This window comes from Dermochelys coriacea, chromosome 2 (genome assembly GCF_009764565.3).
Source record: "Dermochelys coriacea isolate rDerCor1 chromosome 2, rDerCor1.pri.v4, whole genome shotgun sequence".
In the NCBI taxonomy this organism is placed as follows: domain Eukaryota; kingdom Metazoa; phylum Chordata; order Testudines; family Dermochelyidae; genus Dermochelys; species Dermochelys coriacea.
Genome location: NC_050069.1, coordinates 107,453,209 through 107,471,856, shown reverse-complemented (window position 1 = coordinate 107,471,856; position 18,648 = coordinate 107,453,209). Strand labels below are relative to the sequence as shown.

At 42.5% G+C, this 18,648-nt stretch overlaps 2 protein-coding genes and 1 long non-coding RNA gene across 15 annotated transcripts in view; 1 reads left to right on the top strand and 2 right to left on the bottom strand.

Annotated features, from left to right (window-relative positions):
- Window positions 1-1,782: 1,782 nt before the first annotated feature.
- Window positions 1,783-12,152, bottom strand: ARMH2 (armadillo like helical domain containing 2). Its single transcript, XM_043508291.1, has 2 exons — window positions 10,555-12,152; window positions 1,783-3,346 (listed from the first exon to the last, which is right to left on the bottom strand). Exons 1-2 carry the CDS (start codon window positions 10,754-10,756, stop codon window positions 2,901-2,903), a joined length of 648 nt encoding a protein of 215 aa, XP_043364226.1. The 5' UTR covers window positions 10,757-12,152; the 3' UTR covers window positions 1,783-2,900.
- LOC119851808 overlaps window positions 9,886-18,648 on the top strand; it is a 113,546-nt gene continuing 104,783 nt past the window's right edge. Inside the window, exons 1-2 of one of the 2 annotated variants that reach the window (XR_006278970.1) lie at window positions 9,886-10,287; window positions 10,812-10,889. This is a non-coding gene — a long non-coding RNA (uncharacterized LOC119851808). The remainder of the gene's footprint in view (window positions 10,288-10,811; window positions 10,890-18,648) is intronic. The other variant, XR_006278971.1, reaches the window with a different exon arrangement.
- The window catches only part of RIPOR2 (RHO family interacting cell polarization regulator 2), a 184,542-nt gene continuing 178,188 nt past the window's right edge, over window positions 12,295-18,648 (bottom strand). For all 12 annotated transcript variants that reach the window (XM_043508279.1, XM_043508283.1, XM_043508290.1 and 9 more), the window contains one exon: window positions 12,295-13,956. In XM_043508279.1, the coding sequence (XP_043364214.1) occupies window positions 13,856-13,956 (101 nt within the window). In that variant the 3' untranslated portion in view covers window positions 12,295-13,855. The remainder of the gene's footprint in view (window positions 13,957-18,648) is intronic.

Here is an 18,648-nt window from a genome sequence, read left to right as displayed (position 1 = left end):
GGGAGATTTATATACACACACAGAGAACATGAAACAATGGGTTTTATCATACACACTGTTAGGAGAGTGATCACTTAAGATGAGCTATTACCAGCAGGAAGGAGGGGGGGAAGGAGGAAAACCTTTTGTGGTGGTGATCAAGATGGGCCATTTCCAGCAGTTAACAAGAACATCTGAGGAACAGTGGGGGGGGGGGAAACAACATGGGGAAATAGTTTTACTTTATGTAATGACCCATCCACTCCCAGTCTCTATTCAAGCCTAAGTTAATTGTATCCAGTTTGCAAGTTAATTCCAATTCAGCAGTCTCTCGTTGGAGTCTGTTTTTGAAGCTTTTTTTGTTGAAGGGTAGCCACCCTCAGGTCTGTAATTGTGTGACCGGAGAGATTGAAGTGTTCTCCGACTGGTTTTTGAATGTTCTAATTCTTGACATCTGATTTGTGTCCATTTATTCTTTTACGTAGAGACTGTCCAGTTTGACCAATGTACATGGCAGAGGGGCATTGCTGGCACATGATGGCATATATCACATTGGTAGATGCGCAGGTGAACGAGCCTCTGATAGTGTGGCTGATGTGATTAGGCCCTATGATGGTATCCCCTGAATAGATATGTGGACAGAGTTGGCAACGGGCTTTGTTGCAAGGATAGGTTCCTGAGTTAGTGGTTCTGTTGTGTGGTGAGTATTTGCTTCAGGTTGGGGGGCTGTCTGTAAGGAAGGACTGGCCTGTCTTCCAAGATCTGTGAGAGTGATGGGTTGTCCTTCAGGATAAGTTGTAGATCCTTGATGATGCGTTGGAGAGGTTTTAGTTGGGGGCTGAAGGTGATGGCTAGTGGCGTTCTGTTATTTTCTTTGTTGGGCCTGTCCTGTAGTAGGTGATTTCTGGGTACTCTTCTGGCTCTGTCAATCTGTTTCTTGTAAGAATGCATGATAGAGATCTTGTAAGTGTTTGTCTCTTTCTGAGGGGTTGGAGCAAATGCGGTTATATCATACGGCTTGGCTGTAGACAATGGATCGTGTGGTGTGATCTGGATGAAAGCTAGAGGCATGTAGGTAGGAATAGCGGTCAGTAGGTTTCCGATATAGGGTGGTGTTTATGTGACCATCGCTTATTAGCACCGTAGTGTCCAGGAAGTGGATCTCTTGTGTGGACTGGTCCAGGCTGAGGTTGATGGTGGGATGGAAATTGTTGAAATCATGGTGGAATTCCTCAAGGGCTTCTTTTCCATGGGTCCAGATGATGAAGATGTCATCAATGTAGCGCAAGTAGAGTAGGGGCATTAGGGGACGAGAGCTGAGGAAGTGTTGTTCTAAGTCAGCCATAAAAATGTTGGCATACTATGGAGCCATGTGGGAACCCATCGCAGTGCTGCTGAGTTGAAGGTATACATTGTCCCCAAATGTGAAATAGTTTTGGGTGAGGACAGTCACACAGTTCAGCCACCAGGTTAGCCGTGACATTATCGGGGATACTGTTCCTGACGGCTTGTAGTCCATCTTTGTGTAGAATGTTGGTGTAGAGGGCTTCTACATCCATAGTGGCTAGGATGGTGTTTTTAGGAAGATCACCGATGGACTGTAGTTTCCTCAGGAAGTCGGTGGCGTCTTGAAGATAGCTGGAAGTGCTGCATTCCACCGAATGCATCTGATGAAGTGAGCTGTAGCTCACAAAAGCTTATGCTCAAATAAATTTGTTAGTCTCTAAGGTGCCACAAGTACTCCTTTTCTTTTTTGCGAATACAGACTAACACGGCTGCTACTCTGAAACCTATTTTCATGGGAGAGGTTCCCAAAGCACTTCCTGCTTTATGAGCTGTACCCAGCACGTACAGCAGTGAGAGGGGACCTTTCCCAGAAAATTCTCTTCAGTTTATAGGGCAGGCATTGACCTAGAAGGACTGTAAGAGAACCTGGCAACAGGTTTTTGATTAGGACTGAAAGGCTCTCTGGTATCTCCATGTGATTTTAAAAAGATTCACAGTCCTGGCTCTGTTTGTTGGGACTACTTGTATGTGTAATTGTTTGGAGCATTCTGTCTCATGATGACAGGTTTCAGAGTAGCAGCCGTGTAGTCTCTAAGGTGCCACAAGTACTCCTTTTCTTTTTGTCTCATGATGGTAAATGCTTCAGGACAGGAACTTTATACATGTTTGTAAAGCACCTGGCATGCTGTGCACATTTTGTAAATTGTAATCTCATGCTTCATGTTTTCAAGACCTTGCTCTCTTCAAATATCCTATTTTATTGTAAAGGTTAGCACCGAAGAGTGGATAGCAGTGAGGCTAGCTGTCTGAAAGGTTCCTGAGCCAGTGCAGGGGAGAATAGATTTGTGTGAGGGTGGGGGTTAATATTGATGTATCTTAGTATTCCTTTAGAGTCTGATACTACCCATTTATTGTAATGTCAGTAGGAGCAGGCCTTTTAGAAAGAAGCAATGTGCACTCCCCCAAGTTCTGCTGAATCAGTATGCTGACTAGCCTCTTCAGCAGACATATCACATCCTGTTGGGGCTATGCTACACCAAGGTCACCCTAACCCCTGCTCCAGCCTACTATTCAAGTGAGTGTTAGTCTGGAATCCTTTGAAGTTACTGTGTAGGTGTGTCAGGAAGGGAAAGGAGAAGGGTGTTTGGTAAGGCATTGGCTGGGGAAAAGGAACCTGATGGCAGATTACCTGTTCTGTGAGGTAGTCCTGACTTTCCAGTGGAGGGAGAGGGTGAATAATGGATGATTTTAGGAGCTGAGATAGGTCCTGTTCATTTTTTTTTTTTTTTAATTCTAAACTAGTTATTGGGAGATGGGGAAGAGGAAAAGTGACATTATTTAATTTGTCTTCATTTTCTTTATTATGCCATGTAAATTGTTCAGATTATAACAATCCTTGAGAGAGTTATTTCATTTTAAATACCAGAAGTAAGTTGAGCTTTGTGAAACCCCAAAAGGGACAACAGTATTTCTGCATAATTATCTGGCCAGCCAGACCATTCCATGCTAGACAGGAATTTCAGCTTTGTTTCCAGCTTTTGACCTCCCAATTCATGGATTATTCTAATATAAGGGGTATTGTGGCAACAAAGGACAGTCAGAAGGTAACAAACCCAGAACTTAACCACGGTAATATGGTTGCTAGCTGGGGATGAATGTTCATCTTCAGTGAGACAAGCAAGAAGAATATCTGCAAGATTCAGATCTTTTACCTTGTTTTGGTTACTGTAATTTATATAGCAAATACCGCACAGCCCTTGGAGCACCAGGATCCTCACATTTGCTGAAGTGTCTGGCATGTGCAAGAAATCAATTACATCCTCAATGTATTCTGATGCATATAGTCCAGCATTTGGCCCACCTGCAATGGAAAAAGCTGTCTTTATCTCTAGTAGGTCATAGGCTAGTTCATCATTTGCATGTACATTGGAAATTCTGAGCTAAGGCTACCACAGAACCTTTAAATTAGTTCCATTGTGTGTGCTGCTAAGGAAACTATTGTATAGGTGAAGGATAGCCATGAGGCTGACGCCCTGTCTACACTGGCAAGTTTGTGCACAGTAAAGCAGCTTTGAGCACTGTAACTCCTGTAAACACTGCCAAGCCACTTAGTGCACAGAAACTGCACACATTCAGCACTCTAACAAAACCACCTCAATGAGAGGTGTAGAGCTTTCTGCGTTGGGGCTACAGCACTGCGGTGTCAGTGTAGACACTGTGGTAATTACAGTGCTGCAGTTGGCCTCCGGGAGGTGTCTTACAATGCCTGTTCTTGCCTCTCTGGCCATCGGGTTGAACTCTACTGCCCTGCCCTTAGGTGACCAACCATCAGCCCCACCCCCATACGTTCCTTTGCAAATTTGAAATTCCCCTTTCTGTTTGATCGGTGATGCATGCAGTGGTCTCAGTGCATCTTTTCAGGTGGCCATGCCTGCTCCACACACCAGGTGATCTCCCCCCCCCACCTGAAGTAATGCCAAGCTGGTGGACCTCATTGGCATTTGGGGAAAGGAGGCTGTCCAGTCCCAGCTGTGCTCCAGCTGTAAAAATTGATACCTATGGACAGATTGCTAGATGCATGATAGAAAAGGGCTATGGCCAGGACCCAGAGGCAGAGGACTACTCAGAGGCCAGAGATGCATGCAATCAGGAGCTCTTTTCTACCCAGAGTCACCTAGCCAATCACAGCAGTCGGATCTTGGCAAGGTTCAAACAGGAGAGGAGGCCCCTGGTAAGTGGATCTGATTTTGGGAATTGCTGAAGCGAGTTGTTGGGGGCAGGAAGGTTGCAGAAAACAGACATGTTTCCCACCTCATGTCTAGTTTGAGTGGTGGAAAAGGTTGTTGATGCACTCCCTCACTTCACGGGACTCTCCCTCAGATCTCCAGGAAATGCGTGTGAAGATACCGGGCCATCGGCTGCCTCAGGTTCCTTGGCAGAGCTGCTTTGTTTCTTGCCCTATTAACGGTAACTTTCCCACACCACTGTGCCATCATGGGGGGGACAGGACACATTGCTGCTCAGAGGCTAGCCACATAGGGGCCAGGGTGGAAGCCACAGGCTTAGAGAAGACCCTCCTTTGTTTCCCTGCTCAACCTCAGCAGCGAGACATTTTCCATAATGATCATATCCTATGGCAAGTGTGGGGACAAGAATGATTATCAGGCCCACCCTACAGTGTTCTCTCCCCAAGAGCCACATGCCTAATGTACAACAAGATCCAGGAACAGTGATTTATCCTGCCCCTGCAGCTACTTACCATTTTGGGAGTCTTGTGGCTTTATTGGCAGCAGAACACTTACAAAGAATTAGGAAGTATCCAAGAAGAACTAAGGACTTTATGCATGAGGTTATGATGCACTCTGCTGCTGAGAAGGAATTGAAGGAGTGGCAGGACAGCGAGATGAGGGACCACAAGGAGAACATGGCACACCACAAAGAAGCCACGGAGCGGCTCTTAACCGTTATGGAGCGCCAAGCAGACACGCTCTAGACGACACTAGCTCTTCAAACTGAGCAGCTCTGTGCCTGCCCTCCCCTGCAGCTGCTGTTGCAAAACTTTCCCATATGTGTCCCTCCACACACAGTCAACACACTCTTATCAACCTCCTGGCTCCAGTCTGTACCTGCTTAATTCCGCTCCTACCCTGCACAGTCCAGCCCTGTGGACTCCCAGTACCCATTGTGCTCAACACTCATCCCTCTGCAGTTTAGCCCTGCTTCTGCTGCATTGTACTCCAAAGGAGAAGGTTGGGTATGATCCTTGCACATAAACAAGTCTGTAGCTGTCCCTACACCTCCTCCTTCTCTTGAGACCTTCCCTTCCCTGCTGATTTTTTTTTTATTTGACTCTCTCCTCTATTTGTTTTTGAATAAAATTGTTTGAAAGTAATCGTTATTCTATTAAGTGAAAGCACAAAGAGCAATGCAAAGCAAGATACAATTATGGTAAGGCCCCTTCTTGCATCCTGTGCACCAATCACCTCCTAGCATTACAAGCACTGCAGTCCTGAGCATAGCAACAACTATTAGTGGCTTTCAGCTTCAACTTGCTATCTCTCAGCATCCCTGTTCCTTATAGCCTCGCGCTGTGCCCCTTTAATATCCCTGGTCTCTGGCTGTTGAAACTTAGCCTCCAGGTGCTGAACCTCTGTGGTCCAGCCCTGAGTGAAGCTTTCACCCTTCCCTTCACAAATATTATGGAGAGTACAGCATGCGGCTATAAGCATATGAATATTGTCATCAGCCATGTCCAGCTTCCCATACAAGCATCGCCATCAGGCTTTTAAATGGCTAAATGCACATTCCAGTCATTCTGCACTTGCTCAGCCTGCTGTTGAACCGCTCCTTGCTGCTGTCAAGTTGCCCCATGTATGGCTTCATGAGCCATGGCATTAAGGAGTAGGTGGGGTCTCCCAGGATCACAATGGGCATTTTGACTTCCCCTATGGTGATCTTCTGGTCCGGGAAGAAAGTCCCTGCTTACAGCTTCTTGAACAGGCCAGTGTTCCAAAAGATGTGTGCGTCATGCACCTTTCTGGACCAGCCTGTGTTAATGTCTGTGAAGTGCCCACAGTGATCCACAAGCGCCTGGAAAATCATTGAGAAATATCCCTTGCAATTAATGTACTCAATGGTGCACCAGGTGTGGCGGAGGCAGGGTCAACCAGGCAGGATCCAAGTGTTGAGGGGCTCGGTGTGGAGGTGAGAGGTTTCTGTGTGGGACAATCGGAATGCACAGAGGCTCATTGGGGAGTTCCAGGGGCAGGGACAATGGGACTCTGCAGAGGCTTCCAAGTGAAGGTGGTTGGGGCTCAGCGGAGGAGTCTGGGTGCTAGGAGGTGGGTGGGTGGGGGTCTAGGTGCAGCTAGTTGGGGGTCAGTGTCATGGGGTCTGGATGTGGGGACTCAGGGTGGTGCAGGAGAGGGCTCATCACTGTGGGAGTTTGAGTGCAGGGAACTCGGGGGGGTACTCAGTGCAGGGGGGCTCTGTGTGCAGGGGTTGAGGTTCAGTGAGGTGGGGTTTGGGTATGGAGGGCTAGGGGGGTTCTGGGTGTACAGAGTAAGTTTTGGCAGGGGTGTCTGGGTATGGGAGGTCCGGATGCACAGCGGATGGGGGAGCAGCTCCCCATACAGTGATCTCTCCCCCTGCAGCTGAGGAGAGATGGGGGCAGGCAGGAAGGGAGGATGGTGAGCTTCCTGAAGCTGGGGGAGGTTTCTGGGGGTGGGTCTGACACAGCCCTAAACACTCATTGCAGGGGATGAGGAAGTCCCGTCCTCTCCTGCCTCCAGCCCAACCAGGACTAGCAGCTGATTCTGGCTCAGGGTAGGAGCCACTGGCTGGAGTGTCTTCAGCCCCACAGTGATTTACCTCTCTGCTGGCTGCCTGAAACAATGTACCTGCACTGTTAGGGAGTGGTGCGTGACTGCTCTTGCAACTTCCCTTTGCTTCCCTATCAGAAAGTCATTTTTCTGTGGGGAAGCAAAGAAATCTGTAAAAAGAAAAGGAGTACTTGTGGCACCTTAGAGACTAACAAATTTATTAGAGCATAAGCTTTCGTGAGCTACAGCTCACTTCATCGGATGCATTTATGAAAATGTAGCTCACGAAAGCTTATGCTCTAATAAATTTGTTAGTCTCTAAGGTGCCACAAGTACTCCTTTTCTTTTTGCGAATACAGACTAACACGGCTGCTACTCTGAAAGAAATCTGTGGGAGACATGAATTCTGCACATGCACAGTGGCACAGAATTCCCCCAGGAGTAGTTCGTGTTTTTTCAGAACTGCATTTGAAGTTAGTAGCAATTTGAGCTGCTTACTTTGTGGTGTTCTTTAATCTGATTCTGACATTTATCATCTGCATTTCCTGCTATAGGGCATATTTATCACACATTTTTCCTTTTTATCAGAACAATAGCACATTGCAATTCAAAAAAAGGATTTAATGTCCTAAAAAACATTTGGGCTCTTTGTCCAAGGAATAAATGCTGAGAAGGCACTTTGTGGCATCACTGTGACTACTAAAATGCAATCTAGTTATATAAGCCTAAATCTGTCACTGCCCCCTTTTCTCCCCTTCTCCCCATTCACCACCATTCCCCCTCTGTCAATGCAGAATTCACTGCATTCTGCAAAACCAATGTGGTATCGCTAAAGAGTGGCAGTAGTGGGACAGAATTTGAGGATTTCACACCAGTTGTGCACAACCAAACACAGCTACATGGATTAGCCGTGTAACCCAGCAACACAGGCAGGTTGAGGGAAGAGTTGAGAGCAGGCTCAGTAATGTTATCAGTCCAGCAGTCATTCCCATCAAAGAGCTGCAGGTGAGCTTCAGAGAACATCTTCCCCCACAAACTCATCAGGTCTTTCCAGTGCCCAGTTTGGTTCATTGGGCTGTGCAGTAGGGTCAGGATTTGCCATTTAATGCAAGAAAATCCAATGGCAGCAGATGGAATAGACTGGAAATAACTTCAGAACAAGAAACATTGGTTGTCTTCTATGCAAATGTTGCCCTCTGCTATGTGAAAAGACATGTGCTATGTCTGTCTATGAACAGCACAGTGCCTAGTACAGAGTAAAAGCATCTCTGCATTAGTTTTGGGCTGATACACCATTTTTAGTGGCAAAAATATTCATTTAAGTGAGCATTTTAAAATGCAGACATTACAAGTGATGGTGATTTACGTGGGTTCTTGGGCACTCTTGTTGCATAAATCCACTGACAGCTGCCAGTCTGGCTTCTGAACTTGGCTGAGCTATTCTCTAGAAAACGTGGCCAGATTGCAGAACACATGATGAGTGAGTTACACTTAAATTTTTCTGTGGAAAAAATTGTGAGATGGAGACATCATGTTCATTAGATCTCTCATTGCATGACCGCCCTCCCTAGTCCAGATTCTAGATGGCCAAAAACCTGACTTGCACATCGACTGAACCACTTTCTTTTTGAGTTTTTGGCTGACTTTACATTCCCCAAAGTAATAGAATATCTGCCAGCAGCGTGTACTTGGATCACAACATACCAGGAACTTTTCTCTGTTTTTACATTTAGAAGGAGGAAGGTCTCCTCTACCCACAGTTTTCAGAGTAGCAGCCGTGTTAGTCTGTATTCGCAAAAAGAAAAGGAGTACTTGTGGCACCTTAGAGACTAACAAATTTATTAGAGCATAAGCTTTCGTGAGCTACAGCTCACTTCATCGGATGCATTTGGTGGAAAAAACAGAGGAGAGATTTATATACACACACAGAGAACATGAAACAATGGGTTTTATCATACACACTGTAAAGAGAGTGATCACTTAAGATGAGCCATCACCAGCAGCGGGGGGAGGGGGGAAGGAGGAAAACCTTTCATGGTGACAAGCAAGGTAGGCTATTTCCAGCAGTTAACAAGAACATCTGAGGAACAGTGGGGGGTGGGTGGTACTATGACTTTAACACATCACATTTTTGAATATTGATGGCAATTGATTCTGAATATTTCTGACAATTATAGTCGGCTTGCTGTCTGGCAGGCTCAGAGAACCCCTTCTTTTCTTAAACAAGCTCAGTATAGTATTACTATTTATCCTTACTGTTCATACAGTTTTAAATTAGTGCAGTGGTTCTCAACCAGGGGTATGTGTATCTCTGGGGATACGCAGAGGTCTTCTAGGAGGTACAGCAATTCATTTCTAGATATTTGCCTAGATTTTCAACAGGCTACATGAAAAATACTAGCAATGTCAGTACAAACTAAAATTTCATATAGAAAATGATTTGTTTATATTGCTCTATATACTATCCACTGAAATGTCAGGACAATGTTATATTCAGATTGATGTATTTTATAATTACATGGTAAAATGAGAAAGTAAGCAACTTTTTAGTAATAGTGTGCTGTGACACTCGTATTTTTATGTCTGTGTAAGCAAGTAGTATTTAAGTGAGGTGAAACTTAAGGCTAGGAAAGACAAATCAGACTCTTGAAAAGGGTACAGTAGTCTGGAAAGGTTTAGAACCACGGGTGTAGTGTATCTAGTGTCTTTCTTTGCCCTCTGGTGGAGATATGTGACTGTGCAGGTATAAGAAGCTGGGAAGTGTTGACCAGAGAACGTCAGAGACTGAGTTTTACATCCATTTAAGGACACATTGAGTTTCTTGATCAGGATTCAACTGATACATAAAAGGAGCCCCAAACATATATTTTAAATCTCATGCTTCTCGGGGTGGGGCGGGGGGGGGGGGGGCTGATTCATGATTTTTGAATGCTTCGCATTGGCAATATGGAGATTATCTCTCTGCCCCTCTCAGGGGAAAATACAATAGCAGCTCCCAACAGCTGAAGAGAGGGAATGAAGAACACCATACCCAATTAAAAGGATAGGAAAAACTTAGGACACAATGATAATAGGCCAACACCAAAGCAGCTCCCTTCCTAGGCATGCTTTCCCTGATGACTTCTTCATCTTGTTACAAGAACTTTTTCCCTAGCATACTTTTTGGGGGTGGCTGGTCCTTTAAATTTTTGCAGAGCCAAGCAGCTGCAGTTCTAAAGTCATTTTGTAACCAGCAGCTGCTGAATTTCTTTTCCAGCTGGTGAGTATCTGTTCTGTCCTTTCCCTCCTCCCTCTCCCCCTTACTTTTTTTTTATTGGTAAAGAGGAAGGTAGATGAAAAACAGCAGTATGGCTGAACCAAAGCATTTAAAAATCATGAGATTTTAAGTAGTAATAATCATTGTTTTTTTTTATCTTCTGCTCTTGGAGGCTTTAGTGTTCATATTTTCAAGCGTTTCTCCACAACTGCAAGAGCTAGAAATGTATCTTTTTAGAAATGGAAGGTGGGGTTTTCATGTAAACATTAGGAATCCATAAATTAGGGCCTTAATTTATTTTTAAAAATTTAAGGCCTTATTTGCTAACTGACTTCACTGGGAGCAGGACTAGGTGCTATATATTCTGAATCTCATAAACTGTTTTTAGTAGTTGTAGTGATGCAGGGGAATGGCCTTATTTTAGCACATATATGAAACCGTAGGTTTAAATTATACTGAATTAGCAAACAACAAGCCAGTTTGCCTTGTTACCTGTGTACACTAGCAGTCCAATATTTTTTGCAGCTTGGGCTCTCTGTTCAAGGGGTAGTTGTGTGTTCCTCACATCGGTGCCATATCTAACAATTTTTTGCTTATGAAAAATGCTGTCAGTTGGATTGTAGGGCTCTTCCTTCACAGAAGAGAAAAAGGTTTTGATGTAAGTTTCATAACAAGCTTGGAGCTTCTTAAACATACTTTCAATGACTCCTCAGGAAGTTGTCCTTAATGACTTTCTTCAATGTGTGTAGAAATCTGTGTGCTCTGAAATTAAATAGGAAACAGCTGGAAAGCAAGTTTTAATTCTGATTTTGAAGAAAATCCCTCAGGTTAGTAACTAAGCAACACTTTAGAATAAAGTTAATAAACAGAATGAAAAATGGAGGCAGCTCTTTGTTGTAACACAGAATCTGATGACATCAGAGGATTTATTTTAGCAAATCAATGTTCCGTGCCCTAATGCCCCCATTTCATTGTTACACATTATCTTCTTCAGATGTCTGAATGTAAATGTGTTCTGTTGGTTTACACCAACGTGTGCAGCATGCTACAACCAGGGGCTGTAATCTTATTTTAGAGCAGGGAGGGAAGGAACAACATAAACCAGACATGAGCCTATTATATTTCCAAAATAATGTTTTTAATTTAAAACATGATTAAAATAATTTCTCATTTTGCTTTGCAGAAATTCAGATAGTACCAGTCACATAATGATTACCCCTCAATCCTGGGTCTAGTGTTGTGAAAAAGCTCTACACCTTAAATCAATCTGGCTTAAAATGCCTTGTGTAGATGGTGGGTACTGGAGACTAGCATTAGAGCATTGGCTCCACATTTCTTTGACTTGAGCTAATCAGACCCCTCCACCTTTCCAGGCTGATTTTTCTTCCCTTTCTTTTTTCTGCCTTTTTTGTATGTGTTTTTGGTTTTAATAACTAAAACCATCTGTCACTATAGCATTTCCTGGCCAGCAGAAAGTTGGGGCTACAAATCTAGTCACCCATGAAAAAGCAAAAGGGGGGGAAAAACCAAGCTAGCATTGCTGGTTTTGCCATATGAGAAGCTGCAGTACTGCATATCTGCCACCATGTTGTGCTGTGTAAAACTATAAATGAACGGCATGCAGGGGTCCAGCCCCATTCACGTTTCCAAGGCCTCCTGGATGTAGTGAAAACCAGAGCACTAAGGTAATGCTGCACCAAGGTTTAAACATGATTAGCTGACATGATGCTGAACAGGACTTACCCTTGGCTACACTAATTGCAAAGTAGTGGACAGTATTGTTATTTAACTAGACTTCAAAGTTGTGCCTTAATTTTGTAGTGGAGACAAGACCTGTCAAACCAGAACTATTAATCCCTTTCCCAGATGTTCTTATGAAATACCTTCATGATAGTACAACAGTGTATCTCTACTTGCAGATTGTTTCCTGGAGACATCCTACTGCACAAAGGGAGCTGCCACAAGTAGCAAACTAAGATTATAATTAACTATTTGGGGGATTGGCCCCAGTGCCAGCCTGAAGGGAGTAACACCATTGAGAACTGAGGCCTTCCTTGTCCACAACGGATGGGCTCTGCCCTGGGACAGCTACAGTGATTAGTGGCCACCGACGGCTGGTGCTGGGGGCCAATTTCCAGTGTAGACAAAAACCTGAGAAATGTGTATTAAGGTTATTTAGTCCTCACAGTGGAGAAGGTAGAGCACACACATTTTATAGTTTGGACCAATGTGTTTAGTGATTAAAAATATTCTTTATTATAACTTAATGATGATAGGAAATATGAGTACAATTGCCACAAAACTAGAAGGCAAAAAATAAGCAGATGTCAGAACAAAAGAACATGATGGGAGAATCAGCTCATGCAGTAGCTATGATATAAAAACCATGACATGGTTATTCAACCTTCTGTAAAAAGAGCCTATTTCCTTCAGTAAACAAGTAAATATTTCAGACTGTACAAATGTACCTTTAATTACAGGAAGAATATATATATATATATATTTATATATATATATATATTTATAAATATACAGCTGTATGTACATTGTTGGTAACATTCACAGTCAGAAAAACTGTCTGCCACTCTATTTGGCGCACAAGGCTTCTTTTCGAAGTGAACTTTTAGTGATCCTTTTCTGTATAGTCTATCAGAAGCTGGATGTTTTAATTAACATCTAAATAGTATTTCATATCAGATGTATTGCAGTACAACAATGCTCTTCTGTTAAATTACACTCACTTCATCTGTTAATTTAAGGGCTATAATCAATAGCTTGAAACACTCAGTCTTTCATGCTTGGAGTTGGAGGGGGGAGGAAACGCTTTTATTTGCACCCTGTCTTTAACAGCTCCAAGGTCCTCTTTATTTTGCTTTAATTCTTTATACTGAAATTACTCTATAGCAAGCTGCTATCCACTAGCCAGAGTGCATGTAGCCCACTCCTTCTTGTAACCTAGGAAACAAAAATGGCTTCAGGGATTCAAGCAATTGTATTATATTCACTTTTTCTTTTTGAACAATGAGCACATGTAACCTTCCATTTATTTCTATAAAACCCACATAATTGCTTGATAGCACAAGCAAATCCCTGGATTAATCATGGTTCATTACTGGAGGGTGAGAGGGAGGAAATAAAAGACCAGCAGAGGCATTTAAAATGAGTCAGTGAAATAACATCTCCTGGGGTTTACAGCCTGTTGTTTCTGGAGGCAAAACTTGAATTGAAGAAACTTGATCTATATTTCATCGTTAAAATCAATCTGGGTAGCTGAGTTTAAGTCCAGGCTGATATAATGCTGCTAGGAACCCTGCAAGGCATCCAACACTTAGCGCAATGTGGAGAGAAAGCTGCTTTGTAGTTCCACTTTTCCACTTTGTAGTTCCCTACCTTTCCTTTTTAGATGCAGCATCACATTTCAAGCTTACATAACAATTTCAATAAAACAAGTGCAAAATTGTGTAAAAATATGAAGATGCTGAATTCTAAAATCTTATATAGAAGTTTGCTGAGACTGATTTACTACATCATTTACTCTGAAGCACTTGAAGAAGCATTATCTGCAACATACAACTGTTCCATCATAAGCTAGGAAGAAAAGCCAATAGGAACTCAATAACTGGAATTTACACTTTTTTTTTCCTTAAAATGTCTATAAATTGCTAACTTTCAGGACATTCTTTAGAATTCTTCAAAAGTTTTTTTTTTTAATTAAAGCAGTTAAATTACAGCACCATTCCAGTTAATGTGAACAGTCATAATGACTGTTACTGTTAGGTAGATTATCTTTCATCTAAAAAGCTGTGGCAACTTCAGTCCCCCGACGGCCTCCAACTTTAACAAATTCCCGAGGAAATTTATCCAGCTGTTCATATGCCAGTCGCCCATCTTCACCTGAGCACAAAACAGTCAAGCATAAATAAAAACGCTGCATCATTTGTGTACACAAAATCGCACACCCTGCATTCCTTTCTGTGGAAAGAATTGCTTTGCTGATGACTTTTTCCATGGGAATTTTCATATGTTCAGTGCAAATTAAGAAATTAGTCACAAATATTGAGCGTGCTGTGAATGTTCAAGCTACTCCTTAAAAACTTTTACTCTGCATCTCTGTAGTAGTAGATAACCCATATACTGTTTACCTGCATAAATATATTGGAACACCATTGCCTACTCTTTCCCACTATCTGTCTTCTCAAAAAGCTATCTTCTATCAAATGTTTTTGGATGGTATATAAGAGTTCTTTCTATCACTTTCACACCACATTTTCAGAGGAAATGGATTAATATGTAATAGGATGGTGGCCAGAGTGTAATTTTTAAATGTTATTTGTACAAGCAATCTACTAAATTCACTGATGGTGTAGTAAGGATTCAGTTTTATATGAAATTGTGTAAAATTGTGGCACTTATCAAAATAAATAGGCAAAGGAAGGATTTGAGTAAATTAAAACATGATATACTCTCATCTTTAATGAGAGCTACGGATCTGTAATAAGGAGTGTGGATTTACAGATGGTCTGAATAGCATTACAAAAGTTTGGGCTAAGTGGGGAAGATTTGTTTGGAGCAAAGATGAAGCAGGTGAGCCTTGTGATCATGTGATGCTGTTTGAACAGGTGTACTGCTAAATGGTCTGTGTCTTTCCAAGCTAAGTTTACCTACGACACGAATAGAAAAGAGTAAGCAGTGCTTTTGCTGTGTCTTACCAGCTTTCCTTTTTCATTATTGTTTTCTGTTTGAACTTCATTACATTATGTCCAATCTAATATCTTGCATGTGCTTTCAGAGAAATGAATGAGGTCTTTATGTGCCATAAAGCAGGTCAGAGTGGGAATGTGATCTTCTACACAAACAACCCTGGGTTAAGGTTTTTTGTGTCCCAAGCAATACCATATCCAATAATAGAATGAATTCTTGGTAAACTAATAACGCTCATACTGGGTGAGACTAAAGGTCCATCTAGCCCAGTATCCTGTCTTCCGACAGTGACCAATGTCAGGTGCCCTAGAGGGAATGAACAGAACATCCATCCCCTGCCGCCCACTCCCAGCTTCTGGCAAACAGGATATGGACACCATCCCTGCCCATCCTGGCTAATGGCCATTGATGGACCTATCGTCCATCAATTTATCTAGTTCTTTTTTTGAATCCTGTTATAGTCTTGGCCTTCACAACATCCTCTGACCAGGCGTTCCACAGGTTGACTGTACGTTATGTGAAGAAATACTTCCTTTTGTTTGTTTTAAACCTGCTGCCTATTAACTTAATTTGGTGACCCCTAGTTCTTGTGTTATGAGAAGGAGTAAATATCACTTCCTTATTTACTTTCTCCACACTAGTTATGATTTTATAGACCTCTATCATATCCCCCCTTAGTCGTCTCTTTTCCAAGCTGAAAAGTCCCAGTCTTATTAATTTCTCCTCATATGGAATCTGTTCCATACCCTGAATCATTTTTGTTGCCCTTTTCTGTAGCTTTTCCAAATCCAATATATCTTTTTTTGAAAGGGGGCGACCAGATCTTCATGCAGTACTCAAGATGTGGGCATTCCATGGATTTATAGAGGCAATATGATATTTTCTGTCTTATTATATCTCCCTAGCTTTTTTGACTGCACTGCATACTGGGTGGATGTTTTCAGAGAACTATCTACAGTGACTCCAAGATCTCTTTTTTCAGTGGTAACAGCTAATTTAGTCCCCACTATTTTATAGGTATAGTTGGGATTATGTTTTTCAATGTGCATTACTTTGCATTTATCAACATTGAATTTCATCTGCCATTTTGTTGCCCAGTTTTGTGAGGTTCCTTTGTAAAACTTTTTGCAGTCTGCTTTGGACTTAACTACCTTGAGTAGTTTTGTTTTTCCACATCATTTATGAATATGTTGAACAGTACTGGTCCCAGGACAGACCCCTGGGGGACACCACTATTTACCTCTCTCCATTCTGAGAGTTGACCATTTATTCCTACCCTTTGTTCCTATATTATAACCAGTTACTGATCCATGAGAGGACCTTCCCTCTTATCCCATGACTGCTTACTTTGCTTGAGAGCCTTTGGTGAGGGACCTTGTCAAAGGCTTTCTGAAAATCTAATTACACTATGTCCACTGGATCACCCTTGTCCACATGCTCATTGACCCACCTCAAAAAATTAGTCTAATACATTGGTGAGGCATGATTTCCCATTATAAAATCATGTTAACTCTTCACCAATAAAATCCTGTTCATCTATGTGTCTGATAGTTCTGTTCTTTACTATAGTTTCAACCAGTTTGCCTGTTACTGAAGTCAGGCTTACCAGCCTGTAATTGCTGGGATCACCTGGAGGTTTTTTAAAATTGGTGTCATATTAGCTATCCTCCAGTCATCTGTTACAGAAGCTGATTTAAATGATAGGTTACATACCACAGTTAGTAGTTCTGCAATTTCACATTTGAGTTCCTTCAGAACTCTTGGGTGAATACCATTTGGTCCTAGTGACTTAAACTAAATAGTATATCAGTTTGTTCTGAAACCTGCTCTAATGGCACCTCAATCTGGGACAGTTAGTCAGATTTGTCACCTGAAAAGCATGGCTCAGGTTTGGAAATCTCCCTCACATCCTCAGCTGTGCAGACCAATGCAAAGAATTCATTTAGTTTCTCCACAATGGTTTTATCCCCTTTCAGTGCTCCTTTAGCAATCTCGATCATCCAGTGGCCCCACTGGTTGTTTAGCAGGCTTCCGTCCTTCGATGTACTTACAATTTTTGCTGTTACTTTTTGAGTCTTTGTCTAGCTGTTCTTCAAATTGTGTTTTGGCCTTCCTAATTATATTTTTACACTTCTCTTGCCAAAGTTTATGCTCCTTTCTATTTTCCTCACTAGGATTTAACTTCCACTTTTTAAAGAATGTCTTTTTGCCTCTCACTGCTTCTTTTACTTTGTTGTTTAGCCACAGTGGCACTTTTTTGGTTCTCTTATTATGTTTTTAATTTGGGGTATACATTTAAGTTGAGTCTCTATTATGGTGTCTTTAAGAAGTTTCCATGCAGCTTGTAAGTGAGTGTGAGAAACAGAAGAGTGTTTGAAGAACTTTCACTGAAGTGGTGCATGTAGCCTCATTCAAAGACTCAGTTGCTCAGTAGTGGGCTTAGGTACTGGGTATTTCCATGGGAAAGAGTATGGGCAAAAGGAATCTCCCCTTCCCCACTGACACAGAGTAGCTGCAGAGCTGCTTTAGTGATTACTCCAGCCTAATGACTAACGAACCCACAACATGCACCTGCCATGAGGAGGCAGAATGGAGGGGTCTACACAGTTGCTCTTCTCCCTGCCAAATTAATCTGGCCCAGTAGATTTAACAACCAAGAGGCCTTCACATCCACACAGGTGGAGACTGGATGTGCCTGATCCTGCATTCTTTGCATATCCAAATCTTCTGTGAGCATCAGTTTCAGGTGCATAAAGAATGCTGGATCAGATCCTCAGCATGTTTCTCCTTTATTAAATGCTAGTACACCAGTTGTAATGAAAATAGCCACTTGGTTAGTGAGAAACAAGTGCACTGTTACAAGAGAAGAGACACTATTACGAAAATCACCATGGTGCAGAGGGTCACAAAGTCCTGTATGCTACTCTTATGGAATCCTGCCGTGGGGCTACGTAGGGGGAAAGCTAGTGGGGGGAATCTGTGGACCATCGAAGAGGCTTCATGACAGCCCTGCTGAGGGTGAGTTTGGTGTGGGTCAGGGAAATTTAACTCCTTGCAACATGTAAAAAAAGGGGCTGCAACCATTCTTCCTGCTCGAGCGGGCACAAAAATAATGGGAGACAGAGCAGCGCTGCCCACAGTTGGAGTTTGTCACTCTCCCTCTTACACTGAACAGTATCTGCTCACACAGTCTGTACGTGTGCAGAGTAAATTTCATAGAATATCATCTCTGAGCCACAAGTAACTAGCTAGATCTTAATCTCCCTGTTCCCCGACAAGGTTGCCAGTATAACTGTTATAGCTAAGGCCCCGGGGTACTCTGTGGCAAGATCTCTGGACTTTGGGGAAGCAGAGCTGAAGTTCGGTTGCAGCTTCATTTAAATTAAGAAAAGTTTTTTTAATGAAATCTGGAAATATTCCAGTCAGTGCAGAAGCCCTAGTGGTGGTAACATATGTATTACGTTTTAAGCTGTTCCCCACATTTTCACTTTTCAAAGTGTTGCTGGGCTTTTTAAGTTGACACCATGCCAATGCATTGCAGCAGCTATCTGGTGGAAAAGGAAGTTTTGGCATCTGAGCAAAGAACAGATCAAGCTTTTGGCCACTGAGGAGGAGAGGGAGGCAATCTGGGAGTGGATGTTCCTGTTGAAATGATCAGCAGTGAAACAGTTAACAATTAACACCCTACCGAGACGAAAAGGCCAGTTTACAGATGTGTTGTTTCCAGTTGTCTGCAGACTCAAAAAAACCATCAGTATACACTGTTCATGTTTGGAAGGGTTTCTTCATTGCTGTGAGGGCTAGAGATACAATTTTCTTAACAATTAAATCTTTGAGTCTGGAAAGAAGTTCTGCAGGAGGGATTGGATTCCCCGGCTACAGAAC